The sequence below is a fragment of the Hipposideros armiger genome, unplaced genomic scaffold (genome assembly GCF_001890085.2).
Source record: "Hipposideros armiger isolate ML-2016 unplaced genomic scaffold, ASM189008v1 scaffold_37, whole genome shotgun sequence".
NCBI classification, from domain to species: domain Eukaryota; kingdom Metazoa; phylum Chordata; class Mammalia; order Chiroptera; family Hipposideridae; genus Hipposideros; species Hipposideros armiger.
The window spans coordinates 390,064-412,504 of record NW_017731387.1 but is presented as its reverse complement, the minus strand read 5'-3'; the positions used below and the strand labels follow the sequence as shown (position 1 = coordinate 412,504).

At 36.8% G+C, this 22,441-nt stretch overlaps 2 protein-coding genes across 2 annotated transcripts in view; one reads left to right on the top strand and one right to left on the bottom strand.

Moving 5' to 3' along the window:
• Positions 1-22,441, bottom strand: part of CDC73 (cell division cycle 73) — an 88,220-nt gene that overhangs the window by 33,667 nt on the left and 32,112 nt on the right. The gene's annotated exons all lie outside the window — the stretch shown is intronic.
• B3GALT2 (beta-1,3-galactosyltransferase 2) lies at positions 1,544-12,508 on the top strand. Its single transcript, XM_019638099.1, has 2 exons — positions 1,544-2,228; positions 6,669-12,508. Exon 2 carries the CDS (start codon positions 6,798-6,800, stop codon positions 8,064-8,066), a length of 1,269 nt encoding a protein of 422 aa, XP_019493644.1. The 5' UTR covers positions 1,544-2,228; positions 6,669-6,797; the 3' UTR covers positions 8,067-12,508.

Genomic DNA, 22,441 nt, shown 5'->3' with positions numbered 1-22,441 from the left:
AAATAGGTATTACAAAAATAAAACCATTACAAGGGAAAAAGCATTTGTATAACAGCTCAGGTAGGCTTAGCGTCCGTGCTGACTTTGGGTTAATACTCAATAAATGGCCACTGTTGCCAGCCTAGCTACACAGTCAAATCCTACGTGAGGGATTATGGGTAAACACTGATCTCCTATAATCAACTTCTACTTTTGTATGATAAGGTATTTTAAGTAGGCACTAAGCGTTACTCTGCTACCTAAATTACACACACACACACACACACACACACACACACGCACGCGCGCGCGCAGTGAGCATGTTGTGTGGGTGGACAACAGTACTACATGCCGAGAAGCCTGGGCTTCGGTTCTCACCTTCACACTGAAGTTGGCAAAGGCAAGCGCTCTAGGCTTTACATTCCCCATTTACAAAGTTCTTCATGTCCCTTATAACATCTCCAGGGAAGTCATATACGCCCCCAACAAACAGTCTAGAGTTCCTAACACTACAAAGCACAATTCATCAGCGTCACTAAAAATACAATGAGAACAAAAAAGTTCAGGTATTAGAGGAAATGCAGATCTATATTCAAATTAACAGACATCACTGGGGAAAGACAGGCAGGATGAAGCGTATACATGACTACAAATACACAGCTGAAGTTCCAAAACTATAAATTTCTAGGAGTTAATGTCACTAAAGCCTCAGAGGAAAAACTGGTAATTCAAGCTATTTAATAAAAAATACAAAAAATAAAAAGACAATGCCCCAGTTAAAAAAAAGGAAGCTAAGTGCCCAGGAGACTAAACATACAAAGAAATATCTGAGTGAGTATCTGGTGCTTACTAAAGATCTGCTTGACAGAAAGTTACTAACCCATCCTGAAATAAATATCAGCACAAGTAAATATGATCAGTGAAACCTCATTATCCACCGAGAGGATCCTGTACAAGTGTGCTGTATCTACTAGCTCATTTTGCTGAATTCTATCATAAATGTAATTTTAAACAAAATGAAAAATGAAAAATAAATGCTAATACTAAAAAGTGAGTAAAAGTTTTGCTGCCTTCTAGAACACTCGAGACCACATAAGAGAAAAAAAGATGTAGGCTGTATTACATCACGTGTCACTAAAGCTGATGGCGCTCATTTATATAAACCCCAGAAAGTAGGGGGGAGGGTCTAAGTTACAGATAAAAGAAAATGATCTGTGAGTCTTAAATAGATGTTAGTAAAATCAGGGTAATTTAAGGAAGAAACAAAAACTTCAAGGGAAGGAGTGCACTGCAAGGGTTAAATTACACCAAGTTACATATAAAAGCTTCTGTTGCTTACACCCAATGAAGCTCTGTAAGAAACATAAAAACCAACATCAAACACTGCCAACATTAAGAAAGCCTGTGCTTAAGCATAAAGTTTAAAAAAAAAAAAGATGGAAAACAATAAAATTATAACTATTTCATAATCATCCCATTTTCATATTAAACACTTAGCACTACACTTGTGCTGAATATACATCGTTTATCACATAGAAGCAAAATCTCCAAGCCTTTCCCTACCTTCGGTTTTTCGTCCAAATTAATGCAAACAATCACGTGGGATTCAGCCAAGCAGTGACGTTCAATTCTGCTCTGTCAGAGAGAGCATCTGTCAAGCCCACATTTAAACTGCCGCCTGCCTGTGCAGCAGCTGAGGAGCCCTGGGCTTCATAGGAGACTAAAACCCCAGGAAAACTGCTCAAAATCCTTCCTGCAGCTGCCAGGCAACGACGAGAGAGAGTGAAACCCTGCTCTCCTCCACCACAGCCGAAGCACTCCATTCTAGCTCTGGCTGCTTCACGCTGCAGCCCCGTGTTAGTACTAGAAATATGGATACTGAGAAGAGAATACAGCACTGCATTGTCCGGCCAGGAAAACAGCAGATGTAAAAAGCTTCAATGCATCAACTGACGGGAAGGGTCCACAGTGCTCCACACAGAACGGACAACTACAGCTCTTTTGTTTAAAGAAAGAGAAAATGAAAGAAAGGAAGAGCTGCAGAAGCCCAGGACCCCTATGAAGAAGGGGGGTGTCTGGGAGCCACGCAGACAGACGGACACCCTGCACGCTGTGAAAAGCAATCGCGAGCGGCAGACTGCTGGGGGCTGTACGCATGTTCGATAGCATCTTTCTGCTGAAGTGATGGCGTGCCCCAAGTACGTTCACTGGGCTTAGTCCTCTGCACACAAATGGCCTGACCAAGGAAGGTATGTCGGTATCTTATGTGTGATATTCATTGAAATGTCTGCTGCCTTTTTTTTAGCCCTGCAGGCAATAATATCTGATAAACAAGTTCGTCCACTTCACTGCCCTTGAAACTATGACAGGTTTCTAAATATATGATTTTTAAAACGTGTCATTTAGAAGACAAGCTGTCAACGCTTTATTCAAGTCACTATGCAGCTTGGAGTAAATACGGATTATAGGCATATAAGGGAGAAATTATAACAAGATGTGCCTAAAGGGTTCTCTGAGAAATTAAACTTAAAAAAATATCTGTAGCCCTCTAAAGAAAACATAGCAATCCTCTACCAAATTAGGTCAAATTGAATCCTTACCTAGTAAATTACAGAGCTCCCTTAAAAATGGCTATCAAAAGAGACAATGCTGTGAATTTCCATTCAATAGTATCAAAGATGATCGTAACAGCTTTTTTCAAAGTCCTTCTACAACCAAATCTCAATATCTATAGCTGGTTTTAGTCACAGAATCTTCCCTCCAATATTCATCTCCCCAAATAGAGATAAGGAACACCACCTAAGAGAGTGTCAACAAATTTTAAGTGTTACCAGGGGTAAGACGCTACACAGAAAGCATTTGCAGCGGCTCACCCAGGCAATGAGTTTATGCATAGCACACCACCACAGTGGATTTGCATGTTATTACAGTGCCCATGAATACAACTTTAAACAAAGAAATATCAATAGTTGCTAAAAATTCCCCCATGTGAAACAACGAGCTTTAATTGTAAGCAACAGACCAGACTGATTCTAAATGAAAAAGTATAAGGTTGTTGGTGACCGTTTTTAACATGAAATTCAAAAACAATATGAAAACACTATGATATAAAAATACCCATAGGTAGCAATATAAGGCCGCAAAATTAAATATAAATGTAGTTTCAGACTATATTAATATGTAGGAACGAACTACTGACACATGTGTGTGTGCAGGGTAGAAATTAATACACTGTTTTAGCAACAATCAGAATAGCAGCTCATGGTTCAGGAACTCAAAGATATTTCTAAAATTTTTTACATATCTATCAAAGATCCCAATGTTTGCTCTATTTCACAGCACAACTCAGTAACCTATTGTTTACTATTCATAAAAGGCAAACATTTTTAAGACATATGTCAGCAATTCATTCTAAAATTAATATTAAACAAGTTTTAGCAGGCCCTACTACTATTACATCTCAATATCAACTCTCATTCAAACCATGCATTTTTTATTCCACTTAAGAATGAAATCAGATGGCATTAAAAAAAAATATGGCTGTAAAAATTTCAAGTCTCTTTTAGTGCCTTTATCTCTCAATGTTAAAGTCACCAATTAAACATCTTCATAAGTTAGATATCTCAAAACAAAAGTGTAGCATTTTTTCATTCAAGCACCACTTAAATTTACGACTGTTCCAATAGACTAAAGATAGCCACACTTTTAAAAGCCAAATGATAAAAAGTGTGTGTTAGTGTGTACATGAGTGTGTAAGTAACTGAACATTTTACAGTAACATTCATAAACTTCAATCCACAAGACGTAAACACACATTAACTTGAAAATACTATCATAAAAACCCATAAGAGATAAATCAAAGCTATTTCTGTGCAGAAAATGTAAAAGTACAAAACTATTGAGAATGCCAAAATATTTTAACTTTCTTGTCTTGTTCCTACTCTTTGAGAATTAAAATACGACAGTAACCGGAGAATGATTTTTATCATGTCATAAAAGGTTGTAATTTTACTTTCTTCTTAACAGAAAAATCATAATACCTGATAAACTTATAATAAAAAATTTTAAGGCTGGACACATGCATTTTTATCAATGGGTGTTAACAAATGACTCTATATGATTTCAAGCCTGAGCAGCTGAATATTTGCAAACATACAAATGTATCTCCATCACCCCTTGCTACAATACAAAATCATATGGAACCATAAACTATGTATTTATGCTAAATTACAATGTGTAATAATTTGCTGTTTTCTGTAACATTGAAATACTTTAGAGTTATCGCTTCAGGTGTATTGTTTTCATAAAAATACCACAATTTATTACCATGGTAATTACCTTCATTCACTTCTTCAGTCCTTTATTTAAAAATTCATTCCAACATCTGACCTTGTATTTACTGCTTCTTAAACAGTCAAAATTGACAGTTTTAAAAGATCTAAATGATTGGAACTTCAACCAGATTGCAAGCATTTTTATATGAACAGAAAGCTGATACATTTAATTTAGCTTTGGAATGTTTAAATCAGATGATCAAATTAAATTTTAAAAGCCACTTTTGTATTTTTAAAGTTTATACACATAACTCTTACATCTACTGGCTTTTTTATGTGGTGGAGGAAGAATAATTACAATTTATCAAATATTTCATTTGAAAATAAAAGCTTAGAGTTTCCCAGTCTAAACAGACTGGCCAACTACTTACAAGTACAAGATGGGAAAAACTGAGTTTCTCAATCAGAATACTCAGCTCTATTATTTTCAGCTTAGTTCACTGCAGAACTATGTTTTACTGGTAGTGAATAGCCTTGGTCTTCATTATAGTAATATAACATTAAAATTCATGTAAATAAACTTTAATAAATAGCAAATTAGATCCTACATGTTTAAAACCCCAAAATTAAAACAAAGCCACTGTGCATATCTCACAAAATAATTACTTTCCTACATGTGGGAAATACCATAACTTCTACAAGTACTACATAATTTCAGATACTAGAAATCATCACAAGCTGGCGCCTGTACTAGGACAGTTTAGAAATTTGTTCCAATTCCCACCTACTTGCTCCCCCTCGTGGCTGTTACTAGGAGTACTTTCATTCATATGTCAACACTTTCAGGCAATATTTTCAAAGTTCTTCACATTATATACATACATATATATGAAGTCTACTCTATAATTATGCAGTTATATGAGCACTTGCAGTACTTCCCCAAAACAATTTCATGTCAGGGTTAAACAAATTTGGTATTAACCATGAATCTCTCAGTATCACAGGCTAAATGAACACAATAATGGATGTATAGATTGTAATTTCAAATAAATGTTCCTACATTAAATGTTTTATTGACTAGTTTTCTTTTGCCTAAAGAAATAATTTTCACAATAAATAGTTAGAAAATTAAAATTATATATTTACTAGTTCCCTTCCAAAAGTTTTTCTTTTCTAGAATTTAAGCTACAGCTCCTTTATCCCACTCTGCCCCCATGGCTTGATCCAGAAAAACAAACTGGAAACCAAGGACAAATCTGTGCTATGCTCTGAAAAACCTGGTTCAAAGGTAACAGCCAATCTTAATGTGCGGTATCATGAACTTCTCATACGGATATCTCATCATCTTTTTAAATATCTAGGGCTCTAAATGTCATGCTAGCAAAAGTCCTAAAAATGTAACAAATTTTCTACATATAAATTTAGAACACAGCATAACTTAAGCATCTTTTTTTAAAAGGCATTCTGTGAAATTTAAAATGTTAAACAGTTGGCTATGACAGTAACTAGTGCCTATATTTTGTACGAAATCTGAAAAGACTGTTCAAAGTAGTTCTTTGTTTAATTCTAACATGCAGTCTACTGGGATATGTGACAGCGTTCTGCCAAGGCCACCGACTATTAAAGATAATTAGTTGCTATATATTTTTTTTAAATCCATCTTAAGTCTAAGTGAAGATAATGATCTCCCGAATCTCTCATGCTCACATTTGAAGTGGAAGGTCAGGATTAGCAAAGAGTGCCTGGAAATGCTCATCATTTATTACTGTCTTAAAAGACTGACTGAAGTTACTGGACCCTGAAAATTAATTTTGACAGGTGCATCTTCTCACTCACTTTCTCAGCGCAGCAGGGGCCAATGGAAACATGCCAAGCAGTGTACTGTGACTAACAGAACTCTGCCATAAGCAACCTTGCACCGTCTGTCCCACAACTGAAACATGGCCATTATACAAAAAGGGCCGCTGACTGTGCGCCATCCCACCAATGGTATGTCAAATCAATTTTAATTAATGCCAATAAATTTCCCATCTGCTCTCAGGTCTTCTCGCACAGCCACTGGCAGGGAACTACTAGGGTTCTCTTCCACATGCATACAACTTCTACAGCTTTAACTCAGGTCCAAAGTACAAATGACCAGAGCTACTGAGACAACAAAGTAAGTAGAAGATAATAAATCTTCTCTCACTAAAGTGCTCATTGTGCCGCAAAAAAGTACAGTTTTAAAGAAACTAATCCTGCTCTCCGTGATGTTATGTTGCCAAAGGGAAACAAGCTATAAACTTTGTTCCTGGGTTATCTATCTTCACAGCTTCAAAATTCCTATTTGCCCGAATTTTACCAGCATTCAAAGTCTCTTTCAGACAGTTCTGTTCTAGGCAGCATTTTGTGAACTTTCATGTTTTATCTTTACAGGATGACTGCAAGGAAGACAATGTGACCGAGTGAGAAAATGGTCACCGAGGAACAGTGCTGAGTCGGCAGGAGCAAAGCACCTGTGCAGCCCCCGTCAGTGTCTCATCCCCGCTCCTGGATATTTACAACATGCTTCAGTGGCGGAGAAGACACTGTTGCTTTGCCAAGCTGAGCTGGAATACCAAGCGGTCCCTGTTCCGCACCCATCTCATCGGGCTCCTTTCCCTCGTGTTTCTTTTTGCCATGTTCTTGTTTTTCAATCATCATGACTGGCTGCCAGGCAGAGCTGGATTCAAAGAAAACCCTGTGACCTACACTTTCCGAGGATTTCGTTCCACAAAAAGTGAGACAAACCACAGCTCTCTTAGGAACATTTGGAAAGAAACAGTCCCTCAAACTCTGAGGCCTCAAACAGCAGCCAACTCCAACAACACGGACTTGTCGCCCCCAGGAGTTACAGGGCTGGAGAATACACTCAGTGCCAATGGGAGTATTTACAATGAAAAAGGTACTGGACATCCAAAGTCTTACCATTTCAAATACATTATCAATGAGCCTGGAAAATGCCAGGAGAAAAGTCCCTTTTTAATACTACTGATAGCTGCAGAACCTGGACAAACAGAAGCCAGGAGAGCTATCCGGCAAACCTGGGGCAATGAAAGTCTAGCACCTGGGATCCAAATCACGCGCATTTTTTTGTTGGGTGTCAGTATTAAGTTAAGTGGCTACCTTCAACGTGCAATACTGGAAGAGAGCAGACAATATCATGATATAATTCAACAAGACTATTTAGATACCTACTATAATTTGACCATTAAAACACTAATGGGCATGAACTGGGTTGCCACATACTGTCCACACGTTCCTTATGTTATGAAAACTGACAGTGACATGTTTGTCAACACTGAATATCTGATACATAAATTACTGAAGCCAGACCTGCCTCCCAGACGGAACTATTTCACTGGTTACCTAATGAGAGGATACGCACCAAACCGAAACAAAGACAGCAAATGGTACATGCCGCCAGACCTCTACCCAAGCGAGCGCTACCCCGTCTTCTGTTCGGGGACCGGCTATGTTTTCTCTGGCGATCTGGCAGAGAAGATATTTAAAGTTTCTCTGAGCATCCGTCGCTTGCATTTAGAAGACGTATACGTAGGGATCTGTCTCGCCAAGTTGAGAATTGACCCTGTGCCTCCTCCCAATGAGTTTGTGTTCAATCACTGGCGAGTTTCTTACTCAAGCTGTAAATACAGCCACCTAATTACCTCTCATCAGTTCCAGCCTAGTGAACTGATAAAATACTGGAACCATTTACAACAAAATAAGCACAATGCTTGTGCCAATGCAGCAAAAGAAAAGGCAGGCAGGTATCGCCACCGTAAACTACACTAGAAGACAACTTTTCTTTTCCAATGTGCAATCTGTAAAATATTGCTAAAAGCATGTATAGTTAAAACTGATTACACCCATAGAACAGGTTTTAGTTAAAATCCACCACATGAAAGAATTCCAAAAATATTTCTTTTCATTTCTGGAGAATTCTTAAAAATACATTATATGACAGAGAGGTATCCTGAAAGAATCTATACAAAAACTGTTTAAGGGGATCCTGTTTAGTAACATGCAATAACAAGCATGCATACATCAAAGGTTCAAGTCTTACGTCAGGGGCCAGTAAGAGGTATTTGCATATATTTTCCACATAAATTTTCATTTCAGAAATGGGGGCAGTCAAAAGACCCCTCATTTTAGATTGTTTCTCATTTCGATATATAATTAAATGTAAATAAAACATTATTGTCGATTTTAAGGAAACTTTGTAATTGTGCAAAGGACAAATTTTCTGACCTGACTATCTTAGGGTTCCAAAATCGTATTCCATGCAATAAGATTTAGCTGAGTTATTCCAGAAACACACTTACAAAGTTCAGACGTTTCATCAACGCAGTACTCACCTTAAGTATTTACTTTTTAAAAGCAACTGAGATACACATTTTCTTTTATTAATACATATATCGGGGGAAATTATTTTGACATGACGTGATAAAATGTGAAAAATCGATGTGTCTCAGGCTCAAGTTTTTATAAACGCAAAAAATTAAATGTTTCAAAATAGACAAATAAGTTTCCTCGTTGGTGTTAAAGGCCAAGCTAGTATTTCAATGTGTTATTCAATTAGATCAGTTACTGCAGCCTTAAGGAGTACCACCACTTAACTCTTCAAGACTATCTATAAAAACATATCCTGCTTCTCTAACTGAAGCAAAAGTGACTACTTACAGGCACAAAGAGAACGTGCTGTTGAAAAAAGATAAAGGATAAAGAGTGCGGCATCAGTTTCACTCAATCCAGCTTAAAGACGCATGGCTGCCAAACTGCAACATACGGGAAGTTTATTTCCTGACAGCAGGTGTACACATGCCAATACTTAATCATTTTATGGCACCTACTTCTTTCTCTGAGTGCCAAGTTTATAAACCTGCACTTTTTAATTTGGTAGGTGACAAATATTCTGCATCACCAATTAAAAACCTTTCTGGGGGGGAAGGGGGAAACTACAAATGTTAATGAACACTTGATTCTAGGATGAACAATGTATACAATGCACTTTTATCAAGTTTTTAATAAAAAAGATAAAGGAAAATATTACTGAGTGTTATGGTACAAATATGTCACAGTAATTTTGTTTGGCTCCATTACAAATTTAAAAATCAGGAAATACTATATCCACTAACCTTAAAATAAAATTTTTATTTCATACAAGTATGTAAATTTATCAATCTTAATTTAATCAGGATGTTACTTATCCTAATTTTAATACAATCATTTTTATCCTTAATTCTGAGGAGATATTGCATCAAAACAGACCTGTAGCATTTGATAACATTCAGAATCACGGGGACTGCTTAAGTACTGATTATTTCATACACTGAGTTCTATTCATACTCAAGTTTAGCTCCAATTTTCAATTCTTCAGTCTAAATGTCCTATTCTACATAGAGTAATTCTGAGCGCTGAGCTACGTAATACCTCCAGCTCATTAGGTCTGGTTTTCACTTAATTTATTCCATATGATTACAAAAAGACTAAACTTTAAAAACCAAAATTACTAAATAAAAGTCACACATAAGAGGACAATACCAAATTAGGTAAGTTTGATGAAAGACAAAAGGAATTCACCCCTCAGTGTGCCTCTCTCATTTGTACCTCCAAAGTTTAGGGGGAGAAAGGTGTATGTTGATCCCTGTGTACATGCACAGGTACGCACACAGAAAGCCCAGTGCTGTTTGTCCAGGACGTTCTATGACAGTATTTTCCTTCTGGAAAAATTCAAGTGTAAAAGTTGACTTATGAAAGCACCCATTTCAAATCATTTTTATATCCCTGATAATACTATCTTGAAAACTAATGGTAATCTAATGATACTCCGAGTTCTCAAAGAACACTAGATGAAATAATAGTTTCTTAGTACTGCTGAAAATTCTTATTTTAAAATAAATATCCTACTATTAATCGATATTTGACCTTCTACTCAACAATATGCAAGCTGATTTCTTCAGCAAAATATGAATTTTTATATTGCACCTTAAAATGACATTTAAACATTTCACCAAATATTAATTGTGCTTTATTTATGCCCAGTACTATGGTATTTTTATTGTATATGAAAATGTAATTTTAAATGACAGCATTGCATTTCGTCAATATTACAGAATATTATTTATGCATAAAGTGTTATTAGATATTTTAGAAGACAAAAATAACAACTGTCAATACTTACACTACTTTATTTTGATCAAGATTATACATGATGAAATTCAACTTCCATTAAATAATTAAAATTGTTCACCTCTTAGTATACAGCATAATCATATGTAATCTCAACTGGAATACTGTTAATATCTATCAACTGAAAGCTTTATAAAACACTACCAACGGCAACAGGAGCTGTTCACTGACTGTGCACACACTGTGTGCCTGGTACTTGTCACAGCCCCTTATACACACGAGCTCACATAATCCTTATAGATAACATGGGATAGCGAGGACTCATTCCTGCGAGAGGTTAAGGAAGACCCTAGGACCACACAGCTGGTGAAGCAGCAGGGATCCATTTCGAAGGCCACACTCTTAACCATTATGCTCTTCTGCTGTGTACTTCACGTAATGACACCTATTACAAGGTATAAAAAGCTAAGCAAAAATGGCCTGTCTTCTATTCTCCGCCTGTCCTTCACTTTTGGCCGGTGAAGGCTTCCTCCAGGCTGTCTACCATTTTTGCGTAATGCAGGGGTATCTGATGTTAAGTGCAAGTACAGAGAAGGGAAAGGAGAGAAGATCTGAGCCCTCAGTTACTTTTTCTTCTCCTTTTCAGCAGACGTCTGGTGCCCAGGACCTTAGAAAACCACTACGCATCACTGCTTATCTCTGGCCCCTTCGGGCACCCAAGACGCATCTGTCAACAACAGGCGGGCGACACTTCAACATGACATAAGGTGCTTCTTTTGAAGCACAACTGATCGTCTTTAACAGACAAAGTTTTTACCTGCTCTACTAGTCAGTCACTACTATTTTGCAGCAAAGTGGTGAAATCCTCTGGTCTGGCTGATTCGGATATTTTTCCCCCAAGTTTTTACTGCTTAACTACAAAATTTGACTATTAAATTAACACAGATTTAAGAAGCCAAATTATACCCCCCCCCATACATTTCTAATATGTCTCCCAGAATATCAGTGTATTACTTAAATATCACTCTCAGAAGACAGGTTACACACACCCAATACTAACAAGGGGGCATCCTGGGTTTCAGGAAGAAACCTACCACTGCACGCTCCATCAACACAGATGCACAGCACACACCCTCATCCAAGCACAGTGTCATCACAAACCTTACTACTCTCAAGATACAATTAGTCAGAGGAGAAAGAAAACATTCCTGAATATACAGAAATTGTTTCCTCTCCCTTCATACAGCATGGCTACACTAAACAGCGCTAAATTAACTGCCTCCATCTGTTGTTAATCTAATTATTTCCATTTCCAACTGACTCCTACAGATTCCAAATGTGACTCTCACTTTAGACAGTGTCCTGAGCAGCGAAAAAAAATGCAAACAGATCAACAGCATCATAAAAAATATCAAGTGATTCAAGTTCAATGATTCTTGAGCTGAAATATAACTACAGAAAAGGGAAAAATACATATTTACTTATATAACATCCAACAAATCAACTAATTAACTCAAAGAATAAAAAGAACTCACAAAATCGGTCAAAACCAAGACTATCATACAGAAACAAGAGTCTTTTTTAATTATTAAGTTTTTAGTGTGTGTGAACAGAAATCACAAAATGATTACAAAGTTAATATGGGGAAAAAGCATCAGCAGCTAAGAAAATCCTATTGAAAATCATGATAAAGAATTTACTATGAAGAAATAACGATTTTGGTTAGTACTGACACAAGGACCAGGTTGGCACTTATATCAAGAAAAAGAATTAGACCTGATAGAGACTCTCACGTTTATAGTAAACTGGTATGAGCAAATTAGAATTGAATATTCCACTATTCAATATAAAAACTAGCTAATGTCCAGGATTTAATGTTTCGGATTCAGGTTAAGTCCTTTATTACAAAAATAACTTCCAGTAGAGCAAAGTATGTACAATACTGTACTAATAATTATCAAACCTATTACATGCTAGGAGGTACTATTAAGCATTTTAGTGAGGGGATAGGGGAACTATTTTATTGCTTACAGAGTTAAAAGAAAATGAAACAGAGCAAAAACTCAAGCAGAAAATGATAAACAAAATACTAACTTCTACATAAAATTAACTACTGCCATAAACAAAATTAAAAGAAAAAAGGCAAAATATAAATTGAGAAAATATTTACAATAATTGACAGTGTCTTGATAAAGAACTCTTAGACGTCAGTAAGAAAACAAATATTCCAAAAGAAATTTGACCTTATGCCATAAATAAATCACAAACAATGAAATCATCCAATAAATAAAACATATTCAGCCTCACTAGTAGTCATATAAATGCACTTAGAAACTAGGCCCCATCTTTATCTATTAAACTGGAAGATATTAAAATGGTAATGAGTATGAGAAAGTCCCCCAATGGCAGTGTAAACTGGTACAGCCTTTCTGAAAAACAACTTTAAAATATTTAACAAAAGCGTTTGAAGCATCAGCTCACAATTAAAAATCTATCGTAAGGAAGTAAAACAGAAAAAAATGTAAAAGTCCAAATCACAAATTAAAGATTAAATAAACTATGGTAGATAGAATATTATATAGTCCTTTAAAATTTGGATTCAGAGGGATGGCTGAGTGGCGCTTTGGTTATGAGCTGGCTTGGGATGCCAGAGGGCCCCAGTTCGGATCCCACATATGAGAGCCAGTGACACTGCCCTCTACAGCTAAGATGCTGAACAACAGCTCAACCTGGAGCTGGGTTGCTGTGAGTCGCCGGCGACGGCTTAGGATGCAGCCCCTGCTGCAGTGGGTTGCCATGGGCTACCGTGTGTAGCCAGCAGCCAGCATGAGCGGCCAGCAGCCACCGTGAGCGGCCGTCCAGAAGCCGGCGACTGATCTGCCTCGCCCAGCAAGAGCGCAATGATGCTGCCAACTTAGGCCAGTGAAGTGATGTCCTCCACAACTAGACTGAAGAACAAAAAGGACAGCAACTTGTCTGTTCCCCTTCCCCGATTCCCAGCGCTGTTCCCATCCCCCAATTCCCCAATAAAAATCTTAAAAAAAAAAAAATTGGATTCAGAGATAATTTAATAACAGAGAAAAACACACACATACTCAAAAGCCAAAAAAAATTTTTTTTAAACAAATCAGGCTACAAAACAGTGTAGTCTAGTTCATATTCCACTACCATACATTTTTTTTTAAATGAAAATATGTAAAAGAAGGAATGGTGGTGATTTCTGGAAAGTGGAATAATGACTATGTTTTCTTCATATATTTCTGTATTTTTTCCATTTTTTCCAGGTTTAAAATCAGCAAAAAATAAAGTCATTAACAAGCTAATGAGCACCATTATCAAGGTTTGTGCTATACCTTGTATAATTAGCACATATTCACTTTGTTCACTAAATCTACTCTAATTTAATAAATTTCAAACATTTTTCAAGAACTCTCTAGACTTATAGATGATAATCAAAACTTTAATGAAATGACTAGGCTTAGCTCTTTAAGGGATCAATGACATTTTAAACATTAGCCAGGTTCTGACACTACAATGATAACTAGACAAGATATGGTCTATTTTTAATAAATGACGTCTGGGTAACTGCACAGCCATAAGAAAAAAGACAGAATTAGAGCTGTTACTCAACCATATATCAGAATAATTTTCAAACAACTTAATGTAAATAATAAAACCAACCAGTTCTAGAGGGGGAAAAAATGTGAATTCCTTTATAAATTAAGAGAAGTAACTTTCCTAAATATGGCAAAACCCAGAAGAAATGAGATTTATAACTGTGATTACATAAAATTTTGGGGAAAAAACTCTTGCATGGCAATAAAAACATCATCAACAAAATCAGAAGGAAAATGACAAGCTGGGAAAGGATATCTGCAACCTATAAAGGTGTATATCCCCAATATATTAGAGAAAGAGACATAGAAGGAGGAGACCAACATTCTGATAGAAAAACGGAGAAAAATATTAATAGTTTGCAAAGAAAGAACTGATGTGACTCCTAAACATGGTCAACCTTGACCTTAAGAGGAATGCAAATAAAAACTTCACTGAGAAACCATTCTTCACCTATCAGATTAACAAAAGATTAATGGGTACACAGCATACTCTGTGGATAGACCTTGGGAAAACAGGCACACTCATACATACTAGTAGGCATGCAAATGGTACAACTGTTAATGGAGGGAAACTGGTAACATCCTGCAAAATTACACAAGCATTTAACCCTTTACTCATTGATTCTGCATCTAGGAATTTCTTCCCAAAATACATTAATAACAATATGAAATAAAGTTGGCATAACACTATCACAAGGCATGATTTGTAATAGCACAAATAGACAGGAAGGAACCTAAACATCCACTCATAAAGGACTGGTTAAACAGACCAAGACTGTAACCCACTAGGAAAAATAATTGTATTCACCTATGTTATAATAAATAGCAATATTAGCAATGTTATTTTGAAATTATTATTGAAATATCAGATAGAGCAAACAAGGAATTATGGTAACATGGTTAGGAAATGCTATGAACTAAATTGTTTAAGAAAATACTTCCTTTCTGATTATTCATATAAACCCATGTTTATACATGCCTTCACTATAATCTGGATGGAAAAGCAAAAGTATTGAAAAACAGATATTACTTATTCTCAAGGACACCACCATGTAACCATAACAGGGATAAAGAAAATAATGAATACAGGTTGACTGGTTACTTATACACACACATTCGGCAGGGAGAGGGAACATGGGAGGATGAGTGAAGGAATTATGGGGAACTTTGAGCATCAGGAAAGGAAAAACAACAGATCAAATCGGAAAACCGCTATGCCTCAACAAGGGGAAAGCAGAAGACCATACGCAAGAGAAGCAAGCTTACAAAAGCTCTGGTTTAGGATGGATGAAAAAACACAAAGCACAGACTTACTACAGAGCTGATCAGGCCACTAAAAAGAAAAAGGCTGAAACTGAGAATACCAGATCTATTACTGCTGTGTGTAGTGAGTCTCAAACTCCTGTGCTACAGAAAATTGTGGAGTTCCACCAACTGGAGATGGCATACTCCTAAAAATCAATCGTGATCTTTTAATATTTTAGAAAATATCCAGCACTGGCAGATTGCTTTTGGGAAACTATTCCACCCTCAAGGAGCTGGGCAAAAAAGACAAGTAAACTTAATTTTTACAAAAATAAAGTTCTTAATCAAAGTTCATAAGCATAACCCTAAATGTAATCTATTTGTATGTGTACGTGAATGTCTATGAGAACACACACATTTAACAGTTCATTTAAACCCAGGTTACCTTCTCATCATTTCATGTCTCAGTGAATGGCTATCGCCAACGTCAAAATCAAATCCATCCATCCATCCATCCATCCATCCATCCATCCATCCATCCCACCCACCCACCCACCGAAATGCCCAAAAACTTGGATTCCTAGTGGAATCCCTGCGCTTTTCGTAAAGAACTTACCCCCTAGTAGTTCCAGTGAGCATCTCTCACTTGAACTTCTGAAATACCTTTACCACTGGTTTCCTTATAGTCATACAATCTATTTCCCAGACTACAGCCAGAGTGGCACTTTCAAAACACAAAGCTATTCACGTCATCCCGGCGCTTCAATGGCTTCCCGATATTCTTGGGATAAACACCGAAATCCCTAAGACCCTTGGCTAGCTCCAAGGCCATGACTGATTCTCTCCCATGCTAAGGCTGATCTCTCCATACAGTCTTTTGCTCCCATCCCCGCCCTTCCTGTTCATTCTATAAATTACCTTCTCTTCCTCAAAATTGATTTTAAAAGCAATAAACAAACAACAAATCCTAGATTAGAAACAGTAAATTGAAATTTGACAATAAAATAGTCTCACATTTCTGGGTTAAAGCATTTTTATCTTATCTGAAAGGAAAGCTTTTGAAGATACCTAATCGGTTTTTCTCTAGTGATAAGACTCATCAACTAACGTGGATATGGGCTCAATGAAAATAATACAATATTTATGTAAATATATGTTGACAAAAAGTATAAATATTCTGGAAATAATAACTATAATCAGTTCCACAAACTTTAAATCCCTCTCAGTCACCTTGGACAGTACAAAATGGGTTTACAAACAGCCTATCAGAACTTAATCCCAAACAGGGAAGCAATGCTTACCAAATTTACCGAAGCCTTCAAACCACAGTGGGAGATTATGACGCTTAAGATCAAGAGGTGAGGGGTTACCTTTCCTCAGTATAAATTCATACAGATGAAACTGTTCAGCATCATTTCCCAAACAGAGCAGTCTCACCATGCTAAATTCTGGAACTCTAACATTAGACTGGAACGCATGGAAAGTAACTACAGCCATAATGCATAATATGAGCTGAAGAATCATCCATCTGATACATACTTTTCAAGCAACGTCTACCTGCCAAGTACTCTGTTCTCAGCACTGCAGACACAGCCGAGGGCAAGGGGTGGTTCCTGCCTTCAGATCCTCATATTCAAAGAAGGTTGCCAAAGTAAACTTAACAAGAAGATCACTAGAAGAAAAAACTGGGAGGTCTTCCTGAGAACGTGACCTTGGCACTGAGATATGAATGAAGAGGAGCCAGTCTTATTAAGAGCAAAAGGAAGAATTATCCAGGAGAAAAAAACAGCTAAGACAATGGCCAGGAAGTTGAAAACTGCTTGACAAGCTGGTGAAAAAACAGCAAAAGCCAGGGAACCAGAACCGGCCAGGACCTTCCTTATTTCTTAGTCCATTTACTCCAGAGTGGGAAGTTATGGGTAGGATTCAGAGGGTCCCAAATCCGGATGAAAAAAATATTGTACAGTTTTATTGTCACCACAGAAATTAACATTTCCTTCCTTTGTGAATAGGCAAGAAGCCACAGTGCTATTAACAGCTGTGACTTTGTCACAAACATAAATCAGACATTTTCATATCACATTAAAACTGCTACAGATATCTTAAAATATTGTATATGCTCATACTCTAAATTCTGGCATTTATTAGATTTGTCACTGAATTGTGTTATAAAATGCTTTAGTGAAGTACTAACTACTATGTCATAAATTTGCTCTTTTATGGTAATTTGATATATGATATGATAATTTTCTTTCAGTACAATTGGTTTTCTTTGTCATCTTTTGCATTTCATTTTATGCATTAAAAACATCATTCAGAGGGCTCACAGGATTCACCAGGCTACCAAATGGGTTCCCAGCACAAACGAAGTTTATGAACCTCTAGCCTAGAATTAAAAGAAACCTAAGATTCCTAACAACTAAATGCAACTTCGGGTGCTTGTTTGGATCCTATTTCCAAGAAATGAACTACAGAAAGACGTTTTTCAGAAAAATCAAAGAAACTAGAAAATGAACTGGGGATTAGCTGATACCAACAAGTTATTACTTATTGTATTATGTGTGATAATGCCTCTGTGGCGTCCCTGTTGTTTGTAAGTGCCAAGTATGTGTGGGTACAAAGCGTCAGTGTCAAGTTCTGCTTCTCAACACTTCAGAAAAAGAGAGCTGTGGAGTAATAGGGGTTCAAAATGATGACAGAATCTGTGTGATGGACATACAGAAGATCATATGCTGTTTTCTCCAATTATGTTTGAAATTTTCAAAATTTAGAAAAAGGGGGCTGGTAAAGGCATTCAGTAGTCACTTTTGCAAAAAGGAGCCCCTTAGATGGAAGACAAAAAAAAGGAATGACAAAGAGGCACTGTCTGCCGGAGAGGAAATGAGAGGAAGACACCCCTCCTCCAATGGAGGCTGATGTCCTAGGCCAGGCTGCCTGACTCGCCAAGGAGCAGGCTAACTAGGGGTTTTCCTCTTTCTTCTCCCATCGGCTCAGGGAAGGCAGCAGGCATCATTAAAACCTGCTCTGCTATTATTCATACCTTGTTGAGTATGCAATCCCTGTCTAACAGCACTCATAGCAAAGAAAAAAGAAACTACTTTTCATTATTCAGCTGTCTGGGCCTAGAAAATTAGCCTCTGATCAAACTAGCACATCTTGGCATTAGAAATAGCGATGGTTTAGGAAAAATAAGTTAGTCATAAGCTGACAAGCACTGATTAAGTTTAGGCTTTATATGTAGGAGAACCTGACATGTCAGGGGTGGGGGTGGGGGGATACGCTAGGTAGTTGCAAATACACATAAACGATACAGGGCTGGGTCACTTAAGTCTTCACAACTGGTATAAAGCAAAAAAAAAAAAAATTTGAATGGGGGTGAGAGAATGCCATATTTAGAGAACTGGGCCATACAAGGCAGTTAGTTCCCAGGTTGTCAAAAAAATGAATGTACCTGAAAGGGAAGCCTTATCCCCTTGTGTAACTGGCGGGGTGCACACTCTCTGGCTTGGCATCGTTAAGGTAGGAAGAGTAACACAGCTCTGCAAACTGCAGGAAGGCGGGCCTTACGCATGTGTGAGAGAGGGAAAGCAGTACTGCCTTTACGTGTGAGACAGAGACATCCTTTCCTTCTCCTATTACTGAAAATGTTTCTGGTAATTTCTCTAACTGATTTTACATTAGTATAACCACCTATGTAAAATGTGAACTAAAATCAGGAAAACTTTCTATATAATAATCCACTAATTATAGTATTTTAAAAATTCTTTATACTTTGCATTCACACCTTTCCAGCAAACACGCCAAGGCAGCATTAAGTTGTGCACAATGTTCATCCCAGAACAGAATGATTACATTTCTATTATAACTATACATCAAGTGCTCAACAACGGTCCTCACTCGCATTAGGACTTCTCCATGTGTACTTTGTATTTGTTTTTGTACTCATTCTGACCGCATTCTAAATCTTAAATTCTCCCATACAATGCCAAGAACACATTTAAATGTTAATGTCTTTGTAGCAATGAAATTATTGAGTTAACCGGGAGAGTGGAGTTTAAGTAGTCTCCTTAATCTGATTATCAATCTGTGAGAATAAATAGAAGACAGAAATAAGTGGTTTCCAGAATCCATTGGGAAATCCTCGCTCCTCGTGTCCCCATCCGAAACACCACGGCCATGTGAAACTAACACGTCCCTGGAGTTCGGAGTTCTAGCCAGGTCGTCAACCACTTTACCCTCTCAAGGGGCCAATCAGACCCTCTGGACATCCACGTAGTGAATTTTAATGCAAAAGAGGTTGTCCCTCACCAACACTTTTTAATTAATCAAATGGCATGGGATGGTAGTCCTAAAGCTGAATCAGTAATCTGTACATCCAAAAAAATACATCCTATCCACTTGGAGAGCGACTAGTCAGAAATGCAAATAAGCAGGACAAGTCACAAATGGTAAATGACCACAAAGTCTATCCCAGCAGTGACCAAGGCCAGAGGTTCCCCGGCCTTGCAACAGGTCTGTCTTTATTGAAGAGATGAAAATATCAAGCCATCTCGTTCAAATACCACTCAACGTTTGAAGGATCTCATTTAATATGTGCTCACTGTGCCAACGTATCATTATACCATGATTCCCCACATAGTTTTTTCACACGGAGAACATGTTTGTGCTGCACAGAGGACTGGAGCCCAGTGGCCCTGGCAATCCCATTTCTCACTGTAAATTAACGCATCGACATGTAGCACCTGAAACGCTCCCCTCAGAAGCTTCAATAACGAACCAATCTTTCATGGTATATGGGTATCACTGAGTTCCTCGGCCTTTCTCTGGGATATTGCAAATTACTAAGGAAATGCCACCCTGTGAAGCGACTTGGGGTCCATGCAGGTGATCTTCCCCAGGGACGACCTCTGCACTGCCCTCCTCACCTGCCGTTATTTACACTCCCACCTGTGCTGTAACAAAAGCGATGGTGAAAATTCTCTAGGCCAGCGGTTCTCAAACCGTGGATCGTGACCCCTTTGGGGGTCGAACGACCCTTTTACAGGGGTCGCCTAAGACCATCGGAAAACAAAAAGATATTTACATTACGATTCATAACAGTAGCAAAATTACAGTTATAGAGTAGCAACGAAAATAATTTTATGGTTGGGGGTCATCACAACATGAGGAACTGTATTAAAGGGTCGCGGCATTTGGAAGGTTGAGAACCGCTGCTCTAGGCAGTCATAACCACACTGTATGACAATGATCTACAAGACGGTCACAATATAAAATACAAATGTGCTGTTACCGGCGTGCAATACTGAAGGCCTGCTTCCATAACATCTACTGTACCATAATCTATGCAAACTTTCCAAAAATATTAACAATGACTCAAAGTTAAGAAATAAACCAAATGTATCAGAGGTCTCCCAAAAATTGATATCGATTTATTAGAAAGTATTCGATCTATTTCATTTAATCCAGATGAAGAAAAAAATGGTCACAAACGCCACTTATTTGAATAATTAAGTTTTTAATGTTTACTTTTTCCTGTTAAAGTAACTTTTTTATAAAGTAGCTTTTATAGGAAAAAAATGTGATGATATAGTCCAAAGTTCTTGATAAATTCTAAAGTACCCACAGATTTACTATCAGAATAGTTGGTTATTATGCTGTTGCTGTATCTATGTTAAAACTCAACAGTTCCTAAGGACGCTATGAAGTATTCTTATATTCTTTAAGATAAATTATAATATTCTAATATCAGAAGCTGAATTTGGGGGTTTTTAATAAAGAAAACTAAAAGTCTTCTACATAACAGAAGTTAAAATTCTTCTGAAAGGTCAAAGACCTGCTTAATTTTAGTTATCAAGTTTGGTATATTAAAACACACAAGCAATTTAATTACAGAATGTTTATGTCAACAATGTAAGGAGGAATGTCAACAACACACTGTATAAAAATACCAAGTTTAGGGAGGTAAATAATTAGACTGAGAGTGTCCAGAATTAACTATTTGTAGATAATGATAAAATATTGAATCAATTCTTTCAGACTTAAATTGTAATTTGTAAAAATGTCAAATTGAATTGATTTCAAAATCATTCTGTTTCATCATATACTACTGGAAAAAAATCTAAACGTGAAGAACAAATGCCTTTTTAGTGACAACATAAAATTGACAACCTTGACAGTGAGAGAATTACCTGAGTTCTGTGGTACAACCTCTGTCTCCAATTAAAATAAAAATAAAGAAATTTTTAAAGCTTTAATTCCTTAGCATTACAAATAAATGCCTTCAACTTACAGCAAAGTACTATTCTAAAATTTCAAATAAGAACTTAGTTTCAACCAGACCAGAAGCAATAAGAGTTTAAAAACAGATATTTAAAATAAAAGTGGGAACAGTCACTCACAGAGGAACATGAGAAGCAGGAAAGACAAGAAGAACAACACTAAAAGAAACATCCATCAAGAAAAAGACCTGGAAAAGAAACCAAAACTTAGAATTAAAGATCAAATGAAGCCTGGCACAGGAGGGGAGGGGGCAGGGGGAGGGTGGGACTAACAAGACAAGCCAACGAGTAAGACAACAAGACTAAGGCAGCTAAGAAATAAAACCGAATGCAGAACTTATATAAAAGATAGGAAATTCACTGAAGATTTAAATCAGTTTATGAAGACTACAAATTGATACAGCAAACTAAAACTCTGCCAACAGTCAACAGAAAAAGTACCTACCAAAGAAATACCTAAAAACCAATTAGAGCATGTTATTAAGTATATTAAGGTTTTTCTTACAAATGGATTCAAATCATGTCATGAAATTTAAGGAAATATTAATCTTCTTCCTCAAAGTAATGAAGAGAAATATATAAAGTAAAGTCATGTTTATGTTAAAGAACAGCAGTGGTTAATCTAAAATTACACTGAGTAGTTAGAATTTAAAAGTGGTGAAATACATTCAATATTTATAATTCTGTTAAAATGGAATGGATTCAAGTTGTATTGATGAAGGTGAACAGAAATTATAATGAAAAGCTATATTGTACTATGTCCGAGACAGAATATAAAATTTAAAGAAAATTAAGTTTGCTTTATCTGAGTTTTATATATCTATAGTATTACACATGGAACTACAATTAATAGAGTATATACAGTAAAACTGAAATTGTGTAGTGTAAGTTTTTATCA